Source organism: Syngnathus scovelli, chromosome 8 (genome assembly GCF_024217435.2).
Source record: "Syngnathus scovelli strain Florida chromosome 8, RoL_Ssco_1.2, whole genome shotgun sequence".
NCBI lineage: Eukaryota > Metazoa > Chordata > Actinopteri > Syngnathiformes > Syngnathidae > Syngnathus > Syngnathus scovelli.
The window spans coordinates 10447862-10464676 of record NC_090854.1 but is presented as its reverse complement, the minus strand read 5'-3'; the positions used below and the strand labels follow the sequence as shown (position 1 = coordinate 10464676).

At 42.1% G+C, this 16815-nt stretch overlaps 4 protein-coding genes across 14 annotated transcripts in view; all 4 read right to left on the bottom strand.

Annotated features, from left to right (window-relative positions):
• Positions 1-18: 18 nt before the first annotated feature.
• tex30 (testis expressed 30) lies at positions 19-1306 on the bottom strand. Of its 2 annotated transcripts, none has more exons than XM_049728164.1 (5): positions 1202-1306; positions 764-936; positions 634-685; positions 344-558; positions 19-260 (listed from the first exon to the last, which is right to left on the bottom strand). In XM_049728164.1, the coding sequence occupies exons 2-5, from the start codon at positions 884-886 to the stop codon at positions 99-101; spliced, it is 552 nt and encodes a 183-aa protein (XP_049584121.1). In that variant the 5' UTR covers positions 887-936; positions 1202-1306; the 3' UTR covers positions 19-98. The 2 variants fall into 2 exon arrangements, with proteins under 2 accessions (XP_049584121.1, XP_049584120.1); XM_049728163.1 differs by having other exon boundaries at positions 764-1003; positions 1202-1283.
• Positions 1307-5501: 4195 nt separating this feature from the next.
• On the bottom strand, positions 5502-7136 carry LOC125974012 (protein O-glucosyltransferase 2). Its single transcript, XM_049728770.2, has 6 exons — positions 6904-7136; positions 6535-6772; positions 6246-6455; positions 6068-6157; positions 5845-5949; positions 5502-5684 (listed from the first exon to the last, which is right to left on the bottom strand). Exons 1-6 carry the CDS (start codon positions 7059-7061, stop codon positions 5667-5669), a joined length of 819 nt encoding a protein of 272 aa, XP_049584727.2. The 5' UTR covers positions 7062-7136; the 3' UTR covers positions 5502-5666.
• A 128-nt stretch (positions 7137-7264) lies between these two features.
• LOC137840526 (protein O-glucosyltransferase 2-like) lies at positions 7265-10277 on the bottom strand. Its single transcript, XM_068651595.1, has 4 exons — positions 9774-10277; positions 8188-8393; positions 7914-8119; positions 7265-7786 (listed from the first exon to the last, which is right to left on the bottom strand). Exons 1-4 carry the CDS (start codon positions 9962-9964, stop codon positions 7643-7645), a joined length of 747 nt encoding a protein of 248 aa, XP_068507696.1. The 5' UTR covers positions 9965-10277; the 3' UTR covers positions 7265-7642.
• Positions 10278-10489: 212 nt separating this feature from the next.
• stxbp5l (syntaxin binding protein 5L) overlaps positions 10490-16815 on the bottom strand; it is a 63936-nt gene continuing 57610 nt past the window's right edge. For all 10 annotated transcript variants that reach the window (XM_049727614.2, XM_049727612.2, XM_049727615.2 and 7 more), the window contains 6 exons: positions 16111-16350; positions 14994-15357; positions 14604-14769; positions 13410-13521; positions 13107-13327; positions 10490-13026 (listed from right to left, as the gene is read on the bottom strand). In XM_049727614.2, coding sequence (XP_049583571.1) covers positions 12985-13026; positions 13107-13327; positions 13410-13521; positions 14604-14769; positions 14994-15357; positions 16111-16350 — 1145 coding nt within the window. In that variant the 3' untranslated portion in view covers positions 10490-12984. The remainder of the gene's footprint in view (positions 13027-13106; positions 13328-13409; positions 13522-14603; positions 14770-14993; positions 15358-16110; positions 16351-16815) is intronic.

Here is a 16815-nt window from a genome sequence, read left to right as displayed (position 1 = left end):
AACAGGAATACATCCATATTTGAAACACCCACAGATTTATTGCCACCCTACGTTATTTCACAAGACAAATTACAAAATGATGGACAGAGTAATTTTACCTATGCTCCCCATTTGGTGAGCCAGGTGATTATATGAGTGTTCATCTCCTCTAATACAGACTCTTCTGACCTTCCTAACACTTTCAGGCCATGACTTCCCCCACTCAGCCAGAAAACCTCCACTTGAGCACTCATCTTCTTTACTGTTCCCTCAAAAAGGACCTAGACAATAAAAAAAAAAAGAGACAAAAATTCACCACTATGACAAATGGTGAGGATACATGGAAAAGACAATTCTAGGCTACCTTATCACACATATTGTCCTTTGTGCCTGAAACAAAGAGGACAGCCATGCTTTCAGGTAGCCCCCGGAGATCTTCGCTGCGCTGTTGATGGGCGTGAGTCTGTCCTGGGGGATGTAGGGGGAAGGACAAACAGACGACACCCTGAACAGCACCTTCCGATTCATCACTTAGTTGCTTAGCCAAGGCAGCGGCAGCGCGGCAACCCATCGACCTGCCTGGACAGAAAAAAAATTCCTTCGGCATGTGGCACATTGATTCATGGCAATGTGCTTGCTTATATTACTGCTGACCTCCAAAGAATGTATTTTTTATGGTCAAGTTTGGTAACGATTTCAAGTATTGCTGGTAGAAAAACAAATGTGGGTGAATATCACAAATAGACATGCTTTATTATTTCGGAGTCAAAATTCAAAAACATACCCACACAGCACGATAAGCCTTCACTCTATAAGCCAGGTTTAAACCTTTGCATGTGAATCGGAGACACAGGAAGCCCTTTGAGGCTAAAGAGTGTGCCAGAGAAACGAGATGGTTGAAGTTCATGTCTCCACCAGCTCCATGGGTTAGTATGACAGCAGTGTTAACTTGATGATCTGAGGAGGTAGGAACACACAATGCAGCCTCCAAACATTTGGTTCCAAATGGCACCTGAACACGATCCTGAAAAAAGGACGTGATCGATCAAACATTATTTACAGCTAGAGAATGAAGTATCGCTTGTCCAACTTAACACGACTCATTCATTTCACAAAGACGGTTTGGATAGTGCTTTCAGACGTGCATAGATTAAGTTAGTTCATTAAATATGATGCTGGCTGGGAGACGCAAAAGCCGATTTGTTTTTTTCTTTGAGTTTACCTCGCAAAAGTTCTCCATCGCGTGCAGCCACCAGAGTTGGCTCGTGAGTGAACGATTCGATCAAAATAACGGATCATTTCAGTGAACGAGAGTGAACGAATCACTTCCTAAAGTGATTCGATCTTTTTTTCAGTTCATATGACTTCGACCAGTAGGTGTCGGTAACGCACATTGAAGCTGGTGCCACCACGCCTTAAATCAAAACGAAGAAGAAAAGGACGTAACTTCCCGTTCACAAACGAGTCGTGAATTGCGTTTCCCGTTCACAACGAACCAATCTGTGAGTGAACGAATCAGTGAGTGAGTGATTTGCATTTCCAGTTCATCGCGTCAACGGATCAGTGAGGGAACGAATCCCGACATTCCCGTTCGCGAACTAGTCAATGGGTCAACTGCCTTCCTTCCCGTTCATCAAGGGATCAGTCAGTGAACGTGTTGCGTCTCCCTCCTGGCGTGAACTATGTAAGCCAGAATGTCGATTTACGATTTGCCAAGGAAAGAAAGAACCACTCACTGAAACACCACTTCTTTTATGCTCCTTTTCTCTAAGCTAACGTCTAACTTTATTGCATGAAGGGATGCGCGGTTATGCAACAACGGGCTTCTCTTTGGGTAATCTTGATTTTATAACACTTGTAGTAGTTTTTAAATAACGTGTATGCATATATACGCCTAAATATTGTGATCCAATATATCTACTGCAATTTCACATTGGATTGCTGGTTTGAAATGTACTTTTATTATTATTATTATTATTTTAATAAACATTTATGTTAAAACTTGTCTGGTGTTTTATTCCTTGTTTTTATATTCACTAATTAAAACATAAAAATCAGACATTTGGTTAACTGCTTTATATGACAACATGTGTAGGTACACCTCATGGACACTTCAATAGGTACACTACACGAGGTAAAAAAAAAAAAAGAATATATAAATAAAGGGTTAATTGCACAATAAAAGCACATTCAAGAATTTTCTCACACCTGTGATCGAACTAAGATCTTACCGAGCAAGAGCCCGCGTCACTAACCAGTCAGCTGTTTCAACATGACAGGATGTGGTCGAGTGCACTGTTTTGTACTAGTGATGTGCATCACAGGCCACGGGAAAAAGCTTAAGTGAAAGTGAAAAGTGCCACTTTCAATATATGGAAATATCATGGTCAAAGGTCACAGGTGTCAAGCTCTAATCCTCGGGGCCGCCTTCCAACATGTTTTCCAAGATTCACCTCGTGTATTTCCCTAATAAAGTGGCCTGTAATTAGGTACACTTGAAAATGGCGATGTACCTAATGGAGTGTCCGTGTGATTCCCTCGTTAAGTGCACCTGCGTGAAAAGTTTTAGCTCCCGAGAACATGAAAATGAGCTAAATCTTTTCACGCAGGTGTGTTTAACGAGGGTAACTTGGAAAAAATATTGAAACGCGGCCCCGGGGATTAGAGCTTGACACCTGTGACCTTTGACCATGATATTTCCCTAATAAAGTAGCCTGTTATTAGGTACACTTGAAAATGGCGGTGTACCTAATGGAGTGTCCGTGTGGTTCCCTCGTTGAGTGCACCTGCGAGAAAAGTTTTAGCTCCCGAGAACATGAAAATGAGCTAAATCTTTTCACGCAGGTGTGTTTAACGAGGGTAACTTGGAAAAAATATTGGAACGCGGCCCCGAGGATTAGAGCTTGACACCTTTGACCATGATATTTCCCTAATAAAGTGGCCTGTTATTAGGTACACTTGAAAATGGCGGTGTACCTAATGGAGTGTCCGTGTGATTCCCTCGTTGAGTGCACCTGCGTGAAAAGTTTTAGCTCCCGAGAACATGAAAATGAGCTAAATCTTTTCACGCAGGTGTGTTTAACGAGGGTAACTTGGAAAAAATATTGGAACGCGGCCCGAGGATTAGAGCTTGACACCTGTGACCTTTGACCATAATATTTCCCTAATAAATTAGCCTGTTATTAGGTACACTTGAAAATGGCGGTGTACCTAATGGAGTGTCCGTGTGATTACCTCGTTAAGTGCACCTGCGGGAAAACTTTTAGCTCCTGCAGAACGTGAAAGTGGCTAAAACTTTTCACGCAGGTGCGCTTAACGAGGGTCACTTGGAAAACCTGTTGGAACGCGGCCCCAAGGACTAGAGCTTGACACCTGTGACCTTTGACCATGATATTTCCCTAATAAAGTGGCCTGTTATTAGGTACACTTGAAAATGGTGGTGTACCTAATGGAGTGTCCTAGTGATTACCTCGTTAAGTGCACCTGCGGGAAATGTTTTAGGTCCTGCGGAACGTGAAAGTGACCAAAAACTTTTCACGCAGGTGCGCTTAACGAGGGTCACTTGGAAAATATGTTGGAACGCGGCCCAGGGGACTAGAGCTTGACACCTGTGACCTTTGACCATGATATTTCCCTAATAAAGTGGACTGTTATTATTAGGTACACTTGAAAATGGCGGTGTACCTAATGAAGTGTCCGTATGATTCCCTCGTTAAGTGCACCTGCGGGCAAAGTTTTAGCTCCTGCTGAACGTGAAAGTAGCTAAAACTTTTCACGCAGGTGCGCTTAACGAGGGTCACTTGGAAAACATGTTGGAACGCGGCCCCGAGGATTAGAGCTTGACACCTGTGACCTTTGACCATATTGCCCTAGTAAAGTGGCCTGTTATTAGGTATGAGGTAAAAAAAATAAAAAAAAATAAAAAATAATAAATAAATAAGAAAGTGTAGCAAACGATTTGGTGAACGATTCTTTTGAACAAATCTTTTGAGTGAACCGATTATAAAAATGCAGTTCACTAAACTGGAATGCACATGACTAGTACAAAAAAGTACAGATGGCCAAGGTCTACCGGGTTGAAATAGTTGACTGGTTAGTGACACGGGCTCTCACTTGGTAAGAACCTGGTTCAATCCCAAGCATGACCACATACCTACATGTACTTTTAGATTTCGTACCTCACTTTGTATAAGTGCAAACAATTCATTTTCCATTCATTTACTTTTTTTTTTAACCTCGTGTAGTGTACCTATTGAAGTGTCCATGAAGTGTACCTAATCACAGGCCACTTCATTAGGGAAAAAGCTTAAGTGAAAGTGAAAAGCAGTTAACTAAATGTCAGATTTTCATGTTTTAATTGACGAATATAAAAACAAGTAATAAAACACCAGACAAGTTTCAACATAAATGTTTATTAAAATAATAATAATAATAAAAGTAAATTTCAAACCAGCAATCCAATGTGAAATTGCAGTAGATATATTGGATCACAATATTTAGGCGTATATATGCATACACGTTATTTAAAAACTACTATAAGTGTTATAAAATCAAGATTACCCAAAGAGAAGCCCGTTGTTGCATAGCCGCGCATCCCTTCATGCAATAAAGTTAGACGTTAGCTTGGAGAAAAGGAGCATAAAAGAAGTGGTGTTTCAGTGAGTGGTTCTTTCTTTCCAAGGCAAATCGTAAATCTACATTCTGGCTTACATCGTTCACGCCAGGAGGGAGACGCAACACATTCACTGACTGATCCGTTGATGCACGGGAAGGAAGACAGTGACCCATTGACTCGTTCGCGAACGGGAAAGCCAGGATTCGTTCCCTCACTGATCCGTTCTCGCGATGAACTGGAAATGCAAATCACTCACTGACTTGTTCACTCACAAATCCGTTCAGTTGGTGAACGGGAAATGCAATTCACGACTCGTTCGTGAACGGGAATTTATGTCATTTTCTTCTTCGTTTTGTTTTACAGCGAGGTGGCACCAGCTTCAATGCGCATTACCGACACCTACTGGTTGAAGTCATATGAACTGAAAAACGAACAAATCACTTTAGGAAGTTATTCATTCACTCGTTCACTGAAAAGATTCGTTCGTTCAAACGGCTCGTTCACTCACGAGCCAACACGATCGCATGACAGGCATTTGTTTGATTTATTTAAAAAAAAAAGGATCAGTGTGTGTGGGGGGACAAATCATTGAATGATTTGTTTGAACAACTCTTTTGAGTGAACTGATTCTAAAGATTCAGTTCACTTAAAAGAACTGGAATGCACATCACCAGCAGCCACAGCGGATTGCGGAAGTGTATCACGCGCTGTTTTATACATTGTCCAGCAGAGGGCCATATCTGCATTGGTAAATGACGAACGGACGTAAGTAAAGGAATGGCCAAAACGTTAAAAAAACAAACAAAAACAGACCAAATCGCAGCAGAGTCGACTAGTGGTTTACATCTCTGTGGCAGAGTTCCATAATGTTTCATATAGATTAAAATAACCCAGAATTCCACATTGATTTCAGTAAAAGAAAAATATTTATTAAAAAAATCATTCAATATTCAAGTCATGGTATTAGAAGTACAGAAATGATGGCCCCAATGAAACATTACATTCAAAATTTGGCAATAAAGTGTCAAGAACAAAAAAAAAAAAAAAGTCTGTCAGTCTTCTTTGAAGTCTATCAAAGTTCATCTTTCACCTATAAAACAATGAATAGATTTAGTACAAACCAAAATGAGTAGTCAGTAGAAAATAAAAATATAACATTTGTCAAGAATCTTGCAGCTTCGGATCACAGCAACATTTATAATTTTATTTGTTTTAAGATGAACACAAGGATGACAACATGGTGTGCTTACCTGTGTCCGTAGGCAGGAACATGGAAACAGGTCGTCAGTGGGATGTTCTACCAGCTCCATGCCCTCACGTATCTTGGGTTCACTCACCTGGAGTTGAGCGTATTCCTACAGCAGAGCAATCAAAATTCAAACATAGGCATACAGTCACATAGATGGGTGTATTTTCTTTCAAACAAAGAAATGTTGCTGCTGGTCTCATAAAAAATAATGTTTAGTATATTACCTTGAAAAGTTGGTAATAATAACAAAATATGTTTTCTCCCGTAAGTCTTTGGCGTGCAAACTGTTGGCCTGCAAGAGCAATTTTCTTGGCCTAAAAGACAAAAATGGCATGAGCATAAATACTCGAATGAAATCCACAATAGAAACCACAAATCCAATCAATGAATAATAAAATTAACCTCCTCGTCGTGGTCTCGAGCCCACTGGATCTTTTCCAGCAGATCCCGGAGGTCCGCCCTGACCGGGATGTAGTGTTCCCACGGCACGAGCTCGTTGTAGAAATGCTCGTAGTAGCCGGACTCCTGCTTGAACACCACGCTGTCTCCGGCCAGAAGGTAAGGCAAGCGATATGCGGCCACGGTGCCATCAATGTTTATTTGGTACTTGTACTGAAGCCAAAACAGACAGACAAAACACATGAACTGACTATACACAGTATTTCCTCCTGATACTCGATTCTGATCTCACCTTGAAGAAGTCAAAGAAGGAGACATGCTTGACCAGTGGGCCGTATAAGCTCTCGTCGTGCTTGAAGAAGAAGAAGTTAGTGAAGGCAGCATCGATCATGTGCGGGTGGCTCCTGGACAGCTTGACGAGCTCCAGACGCTCTTGACGGCTGTCCCGCCCCCTCCAGAAGGCCGTGGCGTTCTTCTTGGCCCACGGCGGGCCCGTACTTGACTGCACCGACATCATGTCCAAGCTGACTCTGTTCATTAAATGTGACAACACAATGCAAGTCGAATTTCAGCATTCACAGCAACATGTGACAAAAAGGTACACAGCGTCATGTTCGGCGGATTCCAATGACTAATTTCATTGCATTGAGCCAGCACTTACCTGCCCATGGTCTCGAGGACAGACTCAGTCAGGTCGTATGTGGGCATGACAATATCTCTGGTGTTGTTTGAGCCACACCAGGAGAAGATCGGATGAATGTTCTGAGAGGCTTTCCTCTTCTCGAGTGGCCAGTCACCCAGGTTAACAAAAAACTCCATGTCGGGTATCTTTACCTGGAAACATGAATGCTTCTATTAATAATATGTGTTGTAAATGATGGAGGCTACATTTGCACTGCATGGGTTAAGTAACACAATTTTTTCCTGAGAAGAGGCGCAGATATGAATTATAGACATAATAATTCAAGGAGGCGGCTCGGTGGAGCACTGGGTAGCATGTGCCGGTTTGATTCCTCCTCCGGCCCTCCCTGTATGGAGTTTGCATGTTCTCCCCGGGCCCGCGTGGGTTTTCTCCAGGCACTCCGGTTTGCTCCCACATCCCAAACACATGCTTGCTAGGCCGATTGAATTCTCCAAATTGTCCCTAGGTGTGAATGCGAGTGCAAATGGTTGTTTGTCTCTGTGTGCCCTGCGATTGGCTGGCAACCGGTTCAGTGTGTCCCCCGCCTACTGCCCGTTGACGGCTGGGATAGGCTCCAACACACCTGCGACCCCCGTGGGGACTAAGCGGTTCAGAAAATGGATGGATGGATAATTCAAGGAATTAGATATCTACAGATTGGAATCAGGTCTTTTTTGGAAATAGAGTAAGGAAAAAAAAAAACACTAGAATCTGGGCATTAAATTGGGCACTTGGGACCGCACAGTAAATCCGGCCTAGCCAGAAGCCAGACTTGCACACTTGCCTTTCTACTCAGTGACAGGAGGATGGCATCCATAAAGATTCGGAAACCGACGTGCTCACCAAGTGTTTTCACGTAGACCTAAAAATGATGAAGTTAAACAGTGTGAACAATTCATGTCTTTTGAGTTTAATTATTTGACTCCTTCTACAGTTTAGTCCACCACATAATAAATAAAAAAAAAAAGTATATGACGTCCTGTGTGTACCTTGTTATCTTTGATGGTGTAGTGGCAGAGGCTTTGTCGCTGCCCGAAGCGCTGCGGAATCTCCTGAGCGTTACGATCTGGGTCGACGCTGAGGAATTGGGACAGGTCGTGCTTTATCTGGGGAAAGGAGTGAGGACAGCGCATATGGGACAGCCAAACAGAGTCGTCGAGTTGTGGACAGTCACAGCCCTCGTGGTACACTGGTCCTGACAGGACAAGTAATAAAAATTCAATTCTAAAATGTCCCAGAAGAGATTCGACTTTCACAATCCACCTTTGAGGATGTAAGGGGACTTGGCCACATGTTGGTCCACGAGCAAAACTTGGATGTGGAGATCGGTGTAGCTTGCGTACATTCTGTAGCGAACCAGGAAAGAGCCATCCTGACGATCCAGAACTTGAATCCAGATCCTGGTGAAATGCTCCAATGGAGACGTGATCTTCACCTCGAAAGTTTTCTCCCCTGGTGAAGTTGTTAGACTGCGACGGGAAAGAGCGGAAGTCATTTAGCCCTGCTAAATATTTGCCTGGAATGAGACTACTTTAGAACGAGATCCCGGATACAAGCGGCCGAAATGAGTTTTCTCTGCAGGATGTCCGGGCTCTCCCTTAGAGATAGGGTGAGAAGCTCGGTCATCCGGGAGAGACTCAGAGTAGAGTCGCTACTCCTCCACGTTGAGAGGAGCCAGATGAGGTGGCTCGGGCATCTTATCAGGATGCCTCCTGGACGCCTCCCTGGGGAGGTGTTCCGGGCATGTCCCACCGGTAGGAGACCCTGGGGACGACCCAGGACGCGCTGGAGAGACTATGTCTCTCAGCTGGCCTGGGAACGCCTTGGGATCCCCCGGGATGAGCTGGATGAAGTGGCTGGGGAGAGGGAAGACTGGGAGTCCCTCCTAAAGCTGCTGCCCCCGCGACCCGACCCCGGATAAGTGGAAGAAGATGGATGGATGGATGGATGGATGGATGGATGGATGGATGGATGGATGGATGGATGGATGGATGGATGGATGGATGGATGGATGGATGGATGGATGGATGGATGGATGGATGGATGGATGGATGGATGAGACTACTTTAATGGTTCTCGATGTGTCATGGACTCCCCCTTGTGGTATAAGAAGGTATCACTGAATTAAATCTCCAGACTGCATAGGGCTACTGATAGTGGCTTTAACTTTTAAACTTTTTTTAAACCGGGTTAGATTGAGTAAAATTGCATTTTCTCCATATCTAATCACTTAAACTGTGCCTAATGTTTCAGTGGTTTACAATGATATTAAATATTTTTAGGATTAGAACCACCCGCTTTGTTTTTAATGAACACTTCAGCCTACTTTGCCATCATATCTTACTGTTGATTATTGTGGTGGAACTCAAAAAGCGCAAGTTTGAGACTTGAGTCTGTGTATTGTTTTTGTTCAAAAGGTGCAACTGCTCAAATATGCAATTGATCTATTATATTACAGAGACAGTAAATGCAACAGGATGCCTTCATAGATCGGATGACAGGTGTAAAATGACGTCCGTTTTACGTCTTCCACCCCGGAGGCAAATAGTTTCTTCTGTCTGCTCCCTCGCCGTTGAATGGCTTACACTTCAACAGCCGTGTTATTATTCGCGTTTTGGCGAGATTTACAACTTCACTCTTCTGAAATGTGACACGATATCGCAGAGCGGCTTGAAATATGGCACCTTTCTTCACGTGAAATAACTTTCTAGAAGAATATAATAGGAAATGAATAGGTGTGAATAACACACACTGGAATATGAGAGTCATGGATACTACGACGCTATTGAAGTGACAGTGACGGATCTCCCAATCGCTTTATCGGATACACTTTAGGTATTGGTACTTACTTTCTCCCTGAGTTGTCCACTGCCTGGATGAAGAAATAACGGGCTGGAAGGACAATATTTGGCTCTAACCCGGGCCCCCATACAAGGGTCTTTGCAGCGCTAGGTGTTGCCGAGTCGGCCCAAACCTGCGGAAGTTCTGGTCGGAACACAACCAGACCCAAAAGGGACCACAAACATAATCGGTGCAACATTATAGTCCAATATCGACTCTGCGCGATTGTTGCCTCTTTATACTTGTTTTCCCGTTGATTTAAGTTTCTCTAACTTGCCATTGTTTCACTTAATTAAAATGTCCGGATTTCTATATGGTTGAAAGAATAGTGGTGCCGTTCCAGTGTCTGTTAGTTCCACCTCCATTTAAAGTCCACCATTGCACAGGTAAATGTTTTAACGTGACTAATATACGCACATGACTGGTCGCAGTTCATTTAAAGCGTTAGCCTTAACGCTAGCTGCTCCCTGAACGCCTCATCCTTCTGCTTAAAAGTATGTGAATGAGTGGGAGGAGCCAGGATAAGACTGCTTTTCAATTGGTCAACACTCTGCCCAATGAGACGCTGGATTGCGTGTCAATACGGAAGTTTTAACGCGTGTGGTGGGTTCAATATCTTTTCGACTGACTCATCTCATGACGTCATCCTGAAATATTCAAAGGCTGTTTGGCAGCAAATTATACACAACAATTGCACCAATGATCAATACAGCTCTCAACAATGTACATCAATCCATGTTTATTGTCAGTTTGCTTCTGCGTCAACATATGTTCAGCTCTTTTAGTCAAGTAATTTCTATTACACTAATATAATATTAAGAAGAAAAAGTGGTAGAATCCATTTAAATAAGACAAACTTTGCTGCCATCATCGAGAAAACTTGAGAAATGCTTTTTTTTTTTTCAAGAATATTACCGTGAAGAACAACAGCGTTTCAGTGGTTTAGACAGTACCAGCAGTGACAGGTACAACATATATAGAGAAAAATACCCCATCTGTATCATATTTTGTTTGTCTCACCCAATATTGAAAAGTACATATAATATATAAAACAAAAAATATTTAAATAAAACACCCTGTCTGTCAGTTGAGATCACTTTTTTTCTTCATACCTTTTTTTCCTGCCTTTCCGACTGTGTTGAAAAGAAATGTAATTGAAGGTACAGTGAACTTCTTTTCGTAAGCTGTCTCATATGTGTCAAAAGAAATGTAATTTATAAAATGCGTGGGGCTCATCTATTGAATTTGATTGGTGAAAATGAGTCTCAGTCTGGCGAGCAGGTTTAATATCTAATAAAGCAAAGAGACATTACAGCGGTACATTTTCGCTGCACTTTGCATGTGTGTGTTTGTGCACCTCAATGCAGGAGTGATATCAACATAATCAAGGCGCAGTGATTAATTTCTGTCTATGCTCGAGGGCATAAAGGCCTAATGTGTAAGAGATTTTTTTTCAGATTGTTTTAAAATACAGACAGATACACAGGTACAAAAGATCCTCTCCACTCGATGTCGTTGGCCTGTGTCGCGTAGCACTGACATGTACAACACAATCACAATATGATACACCACCATGTATCATGAAACATTTGTTGTTTTTAAACATACAAGAGCCTTTCATTTAAGAGGCGGTCACCATCAAATATAGGACTGCGACAAGAGGATACCATATCAAGAACAATATTGAATGAAATAAAGTAACACAGTTGTCTTTAGTTGAAATTGCTGCTGTTTTACACATGAACATGTTCACTGACTCACATCTGGATAGTACTGGAAAAAATACTGTTTTTTTTGTGTGGAACCATTTACCGATAAACAACTCACGAGGAAGTTGGTTGAATGGGTGGTGAAGGCCAACTCCTCTTTGCACTGCCATCACACAGACAGCAACAATCACTGTTATGAACACGCAGGTTCATTAAAATCCTGAATATACACAAGTCACAACTTGTAACAACTGAAGTGGGGGAAGATGACAGGATGGTAGTCCTTTTTAATTGCTTTGGAAGAGACTGAGCGCATTGTATTCTTGTATCGTTTATCGCTATTTTTTTTTTTTAAAGTGTAGCACTTGTTGCACATCATAGTTTCACACTAAACCTGCACATCTCGCAAATGGTGACCCAAACAGTGAATCAACAACATAAATGTAAGTCTCTTGAGTGTTATTTTACTCAGGAAAACACATTTTTTTGGACTCCATTAAATGCCCCTTTAACAACCATTGACCTCTCACCACCATTACCTATTAGCTCTTTGTAACTTTACACTGATTGCACTGATATTTTTTTATGGCACGTGAATAATATATCTATATATAGGTTGATATAAACATACGGTATGTTCTCCAAGCCTTTGCATACATCTGAAATGATTCTTTTCTGAATCCTGATTTGTAGTTGGGGAGTGGAATACAGCCTTGTCGTTTATTGTATTTGAAAGTAGCAGCAGCCCAAAAGTAAACTTGATTTAATGGTGCAGTAGCAAAATCCGTTGATGCTTGCTCTATCCTGCAGCCAAGAGTACTTGCTATGAACAAAGTTTTAGTGTTATATTTTAGTATGTGAAGAGAAAGATAACTATGTGCGTTTGAAGTGTGTCAGGAAATCTTTGCGGGAAATAAAAGTCAAAAGGAAAACGAGGAAAGGGAAAAGAACACAAGTTTTGGCTTAATAGCAATGCAGGTATACATTTGTTTTTATATATAGATTTTTGTCAATATTTCAAAAAATAGAAAGTTTTTCATAGTTTCTGTAGTTGGCTATATTATTAAATAAAAAATAATAATAATTGAATCTCCTGTCAAAGTAGCATTAAAGTAAGCATGCTGCTTTTTAATATGGCAGTTTGATAGTCATTCCTTTTTGTTTCATGCATGTCATGTTGATATCGTAATTGTTGTGTATCTATACAGTGAGGTTCAAACCCAGACGGAACACGCACTCACACACACGTACACACACGCACACACACACACGCACACACGGTCCTCCAAATGCTACCATCCTGTTTCTCGCCATCTTTCTCAGCAAACAATCAAATGAGGATCTCTCCTGTCCTCTTACTGTGTGACAATGTTACACATTTGACTCAGAAGCCATTAAGAGAAAGTCTTCAACCTCACTTATTATCGCTCATCCGCAGAGTTAAAATTCCTGCACCCCGGCACAATGCGCCCTCAGAAATCCATCAGTCAGCCTCACTTGGCTCTCGTAATTACAACTGGTACCACTTCTTGTCCTTGCACTTTAACATGAGCTGTAAAAAGAAGTCACAACATGTCACTTTTTGTTGCTTTTTTAAAGTACCATATGTGATTTCATTGTCCTGGGTTTTACCTCATGAGCATGCTTGGAGAAACATTCTGCACTGGTCATCATGAGCGCAGTTCTTTCTTCCAGCTCGCCGAGCCTCTGGCCTCTTTCATCCAGCGCGATGCGGGCCCTGGCCAGCTCACCAACTGCCCCACTAGCTGCCACCTTCATTCCCTCCACCCCTCCCTGACCAGGGATGTGCTGGGCCAAACTCCGAGAAGCCTTACCTGCTGCTGCCTCACCAACTGTGGGCCAAATAAGATCAGGGATTTATAAAGGTGGACCATTAAAAGGATAAATATAAGAGAAAAGCGCAGGAATACACACAGAGCTCCTCTCGGTCAAATGTGTGAGCATTCCCTCCGAAGAAGCCCTTTAGGAAGCCTCTATTCTGGGCCTCTGGTGTTTCTGTTGGCGTAAACAGCTCTCCCAGCATTTCCTACAAGTGATGACAAGGCTGTTAGAAACACCATAGCAAGGTGGTAAAAATATATTTATAACCGGGCATCACAATTGTTTCGTGTGTTGTCATCGGCATAAAGAGTTTTACCTTTCACCACCGAAAAAGGTGACGAGAAAATATGATTAAACTCTATTTAAAAAAAATGCAGTATCTTCATCCAACATCATGCTATTGTCACTCTTTGACAAGATTTTTTTTTTTCCATCCGAGATCCTACATTAACATTTCCTTGACAGACTAGATTCAATTTGTTTGCCTTAAGGTGGCAGTGTTGCACCATCCCCTTTAACATAGCCTTTGCCAGCTTTGTCACTGCTGTGTGTATGTATTTGTATGTATATGTAAATGAATATGTATATTTACATATAAACCCTATATATGTATGTAACCCTAACAATTACTTTATAGTTCTCATATTTTGCATGTTTTCAGGATTTATTTCAATTACAAAAAATATATTTAAATACGTTCAATGTATTTAGAAAGAAATCTCTGAATTCTTTAACGGGGTCTTTAACGTCAACTGGCCCAACTACAGTACACTCGATACTACAGTCTAAGACGCAAAGATTTTTGACCATCACAAAAACGGCTATATGGACCCACAAGAATCCACTTTCTCTCCCTTTCAGCTGACAAGCAGCCTGAGAAGATTAGAAAATCTCTGAGCCAAGCCACTCTCACAACAAAGCTCAAGAATCTGTTTGAGCCAGAAGCAGGCAGCCAGTCATAGAGCTTGACGTCACTCTGCCTGAGGGAGAAGCTTTACTGTCCGCCTCAGTGCCTTTTTCAAACACCCTCAGGCTCACCAGTGGTCCAGTGAGAAGCAATATCCCCACAAGCTCATTCTTTTCTGACCTCTATCATGTTCCCTAAAACTAGAAAGCCATAGGGCATGTTGTAATGTTGACATTATAAACTCTCTGGGCCCCATTGGATGGACCAGTAAAATATATCATAGCCTGTTAGGCTCCTCAGAAACAAATAGAGCAGTCGAGTAATACATTGGCACATACGTGGATGTCAAATTAAATCTATTGTGATATGCTTCCACACACCTGCAGATTGTCATACATCTCCTGGCTGTATGTAATTCTCTGGATCTCTGTCGGGGAACTGAGATAAAGTGCCTGTCCCCCGTTGGTGAAGCAAAAGGTTCTCGCAATGCGCATGTCTGTCAGAGGCAGGTAATTAACATCCATCAGCGGTCTTAGACTGGGCAAACTGTGGGCAATGACAACAATAGAAGGCAATTAGTAAGCAAGTAAGTGGCTCCTGTCACTGCGTATGCTTTTACATAGAAAATAATGTTGCACTTCTTATATAACGCTATCCCGTTTGCAAGAAATGATTCCATTGTGGAGAAAGTCTGAATGTATTTTCAGAACAACTCTCAATAGTGTGTCATGTACTCGGTAAACATACTGTAGCTCTTTTCAAAGTCATACCTGAGGGTCATGACGTGTCCGTTGGCGCAGAAGCAGGCGAGGCACACACTATTACACACTGACACCACGTCAGCCCGTAGGACGAACGACGACTCTGTGATGTTGTGGACGAAGAGGCAAGACTGTGAGGGCATCAAGAACACTTTGGCTTGCCTCTCGGAGCATACGATAGCCAGATGTCCTTCTCCGCAGGTATCCTGGGAGGAGGAGGGCGAGAAATGCACCAGCTTGCGCTTTCGTGGTCGGTCGGGGTCTTCTGGGGCGTTGACATCACGCCAAACCTCGTAGGGGCTTTGGATGAGTGCACCCATGCAGTCCAAGAAGCCAAAGCGCAACACAGAGCCCTTTAGCATCAGAACTGCACCTAAGGGTGTTTGGCAGAACCATCAGAGGGAAGGCAAAAATAAATTTTATTTCAAACAAAACATTTGTTTTCAAACTTTCGAGATGTCGCTAAAAAAATAAGACTACAGTGAGAGATTTATACTGAATATAAAAGTGCATTTCCCGTATGACCGCATTTCTTAAATAACCTCCAAAATTGTGACCCTCTGTTGTTGTTTTCATTTATATCAATAATGACCTCAAAGGCCAAATTAAAGGGGGAAAAAAAAAATGGTGTGATTGTTAAGACATAAATAGACTCCCAATTATAGCAGCGGAGTACCCTGAAGTACGATGACATTTCAGTTTGTGTGACATTATCAACTAACCACAAATCACGTCAGACTGAAAACATATCAAGTGTAGCCACGCTTAAGCGAGTGACCTTTCGTAAGAGGCTTTCTTCCGCCTCGTTCCCGTTGTAAAATGTGTTTTTAAAAATCCCGTTGTGGGTCTTTAAATTGGCAACTTCAAATGGATCCCACTAAAATGAGATTGAGATGTCACAAAACAACAACGGAGTGGACTTTGCATGATTAAGACGACTCTATGCAAACAATTATTGTTGTCTATGATAATAGGGATTCTCTGGGACAAAAGTATTGGGACACCACAAACAGAAAATATAGACGTCAAAACAAAAAAATCTAATCCTGGCTGTGAACAATTTTTCACTCTTATACTGTAATGTTTTTTTCACTCCAGAAATTTTAGATTTCTCATCTGAACTTACCACAGGGACCAATGGTAACTTGTTCCTCCATCCTCTCCTCTTGGTCAGTGGGGATGGACATGGGAATGAGCAAGATCATACCAAGGCTGGTACCAACCCACAGACACGGTGTGGGCAAAGTGTCGCTCTTTCGTCCAAAAGACTCCCCAAACTGCAGTGTGGTGATTGCCTCTTTGGTGTCTCGATCGATGCTGGAGACACTGGAGCTACGTGAGCGGCTGAAGGAGTTTTCACGACTCTCTGCATCGGTGGCGACCACCGGAGAGACAAAAACACAGACACCGATGCAAGAGGGGAGAAGCACGAGATGATTAAAAAGAGGGAAATTTAGTGAGAGAACAGCAGTGTAGACGGATGGATTAATGACAGTAATAAATACAGAAGAGAAGAACAATATGGTGGGTATTAAAAAACGAAATATGAAGACAGGAAATTCATTTAGGAGACTGGGTAAGAGGTGTAAGGAGACATTTTGAAGATCTATGACAGCTTTCCGGCATATTGCCACATAAAGCAATGAAATGTCACTGTTGAGACAGGATAGTTGAAATACACACACGCGCACACACTCAAACGTAAGGGGTTGAATGGCACATTTTTTTTATAGTCAACTATGACGTGATGAAAGTTGAGCCAAAATTGGTAAATCGATTTCAGTATGCTACAGCAACCTCCAATCGTTTTGCATCACAGACCAGTTTATAG

What these genes read in the sequence shown, in the direction of transcription:
- LOC125974012 (XM_049728770.2), bottom strand. Translation starts at nt 7,061, where the DNA reads ATGGAGTTTTTTGTTAACCTGGGTGACTGGCCACTCGAGAAGAGGAAA. An exon ending in CTCGAGACCACGACGAGGAG is followed by an intron (nt 6,158 to 6,245) that starts GTTAATTTTATT and finishes TTTGTCTTTTAG; the next exon opens with GCCAAGAAAATTGCTCTTGC. An exon ending in ATTATTACCAACTTTTCAAG is followed by an intron (nt 5,950 to 6,067) that starts GTAATATACTAA and finishes GCTCTGCTGTAG; the next exon opens with GAATACGCTCAACTCCAGGT.
- tex30 (XM_049728163.1), bottom strand. An exon ending in AGGCTTATCGTGCTGTGTGG is followed by an intron (nt 686 to 763) that starts GTATGTTTTTGA and finishes TTTTTCTACCAG; the next exon opens with CAATACTTGAAATCGTTACC. An exon ending in AGGACAATATGTGTGATAAG is followed by an intron (nt 261 to 343) that starts GTAGCCTAGAAT and finishes TTTATTGTCTAG; the next exon opens with GTCCTTTTTGAGGGAACAGT.
- LOC137840526 (XM_068651595.1), bottom strand. Translation starts at nt 9,964, where the DNA reads ATGTTGCACCGATTATGTTTGTGGTCCCTTTTGGGTCTGGTTGTGTTC. An exon ending in GTGGACAACTCAGGGAGAAA is followed by an intron (nt 8,394 to 9,773) that starts GTAAGTACCAAT and finishes TTCCCGTCGCAG; the next exon opens with TCTAACAACTTCACCAGGGG. An exon ending in ACACCATCAAAGATAACAAG is followed by an intron (nt 7,787 to 7,913) that starts GTACACACAGGA and finishes CATCATTTTTAG; the next exon opens with GTCTACGTGAAAACACTTGG.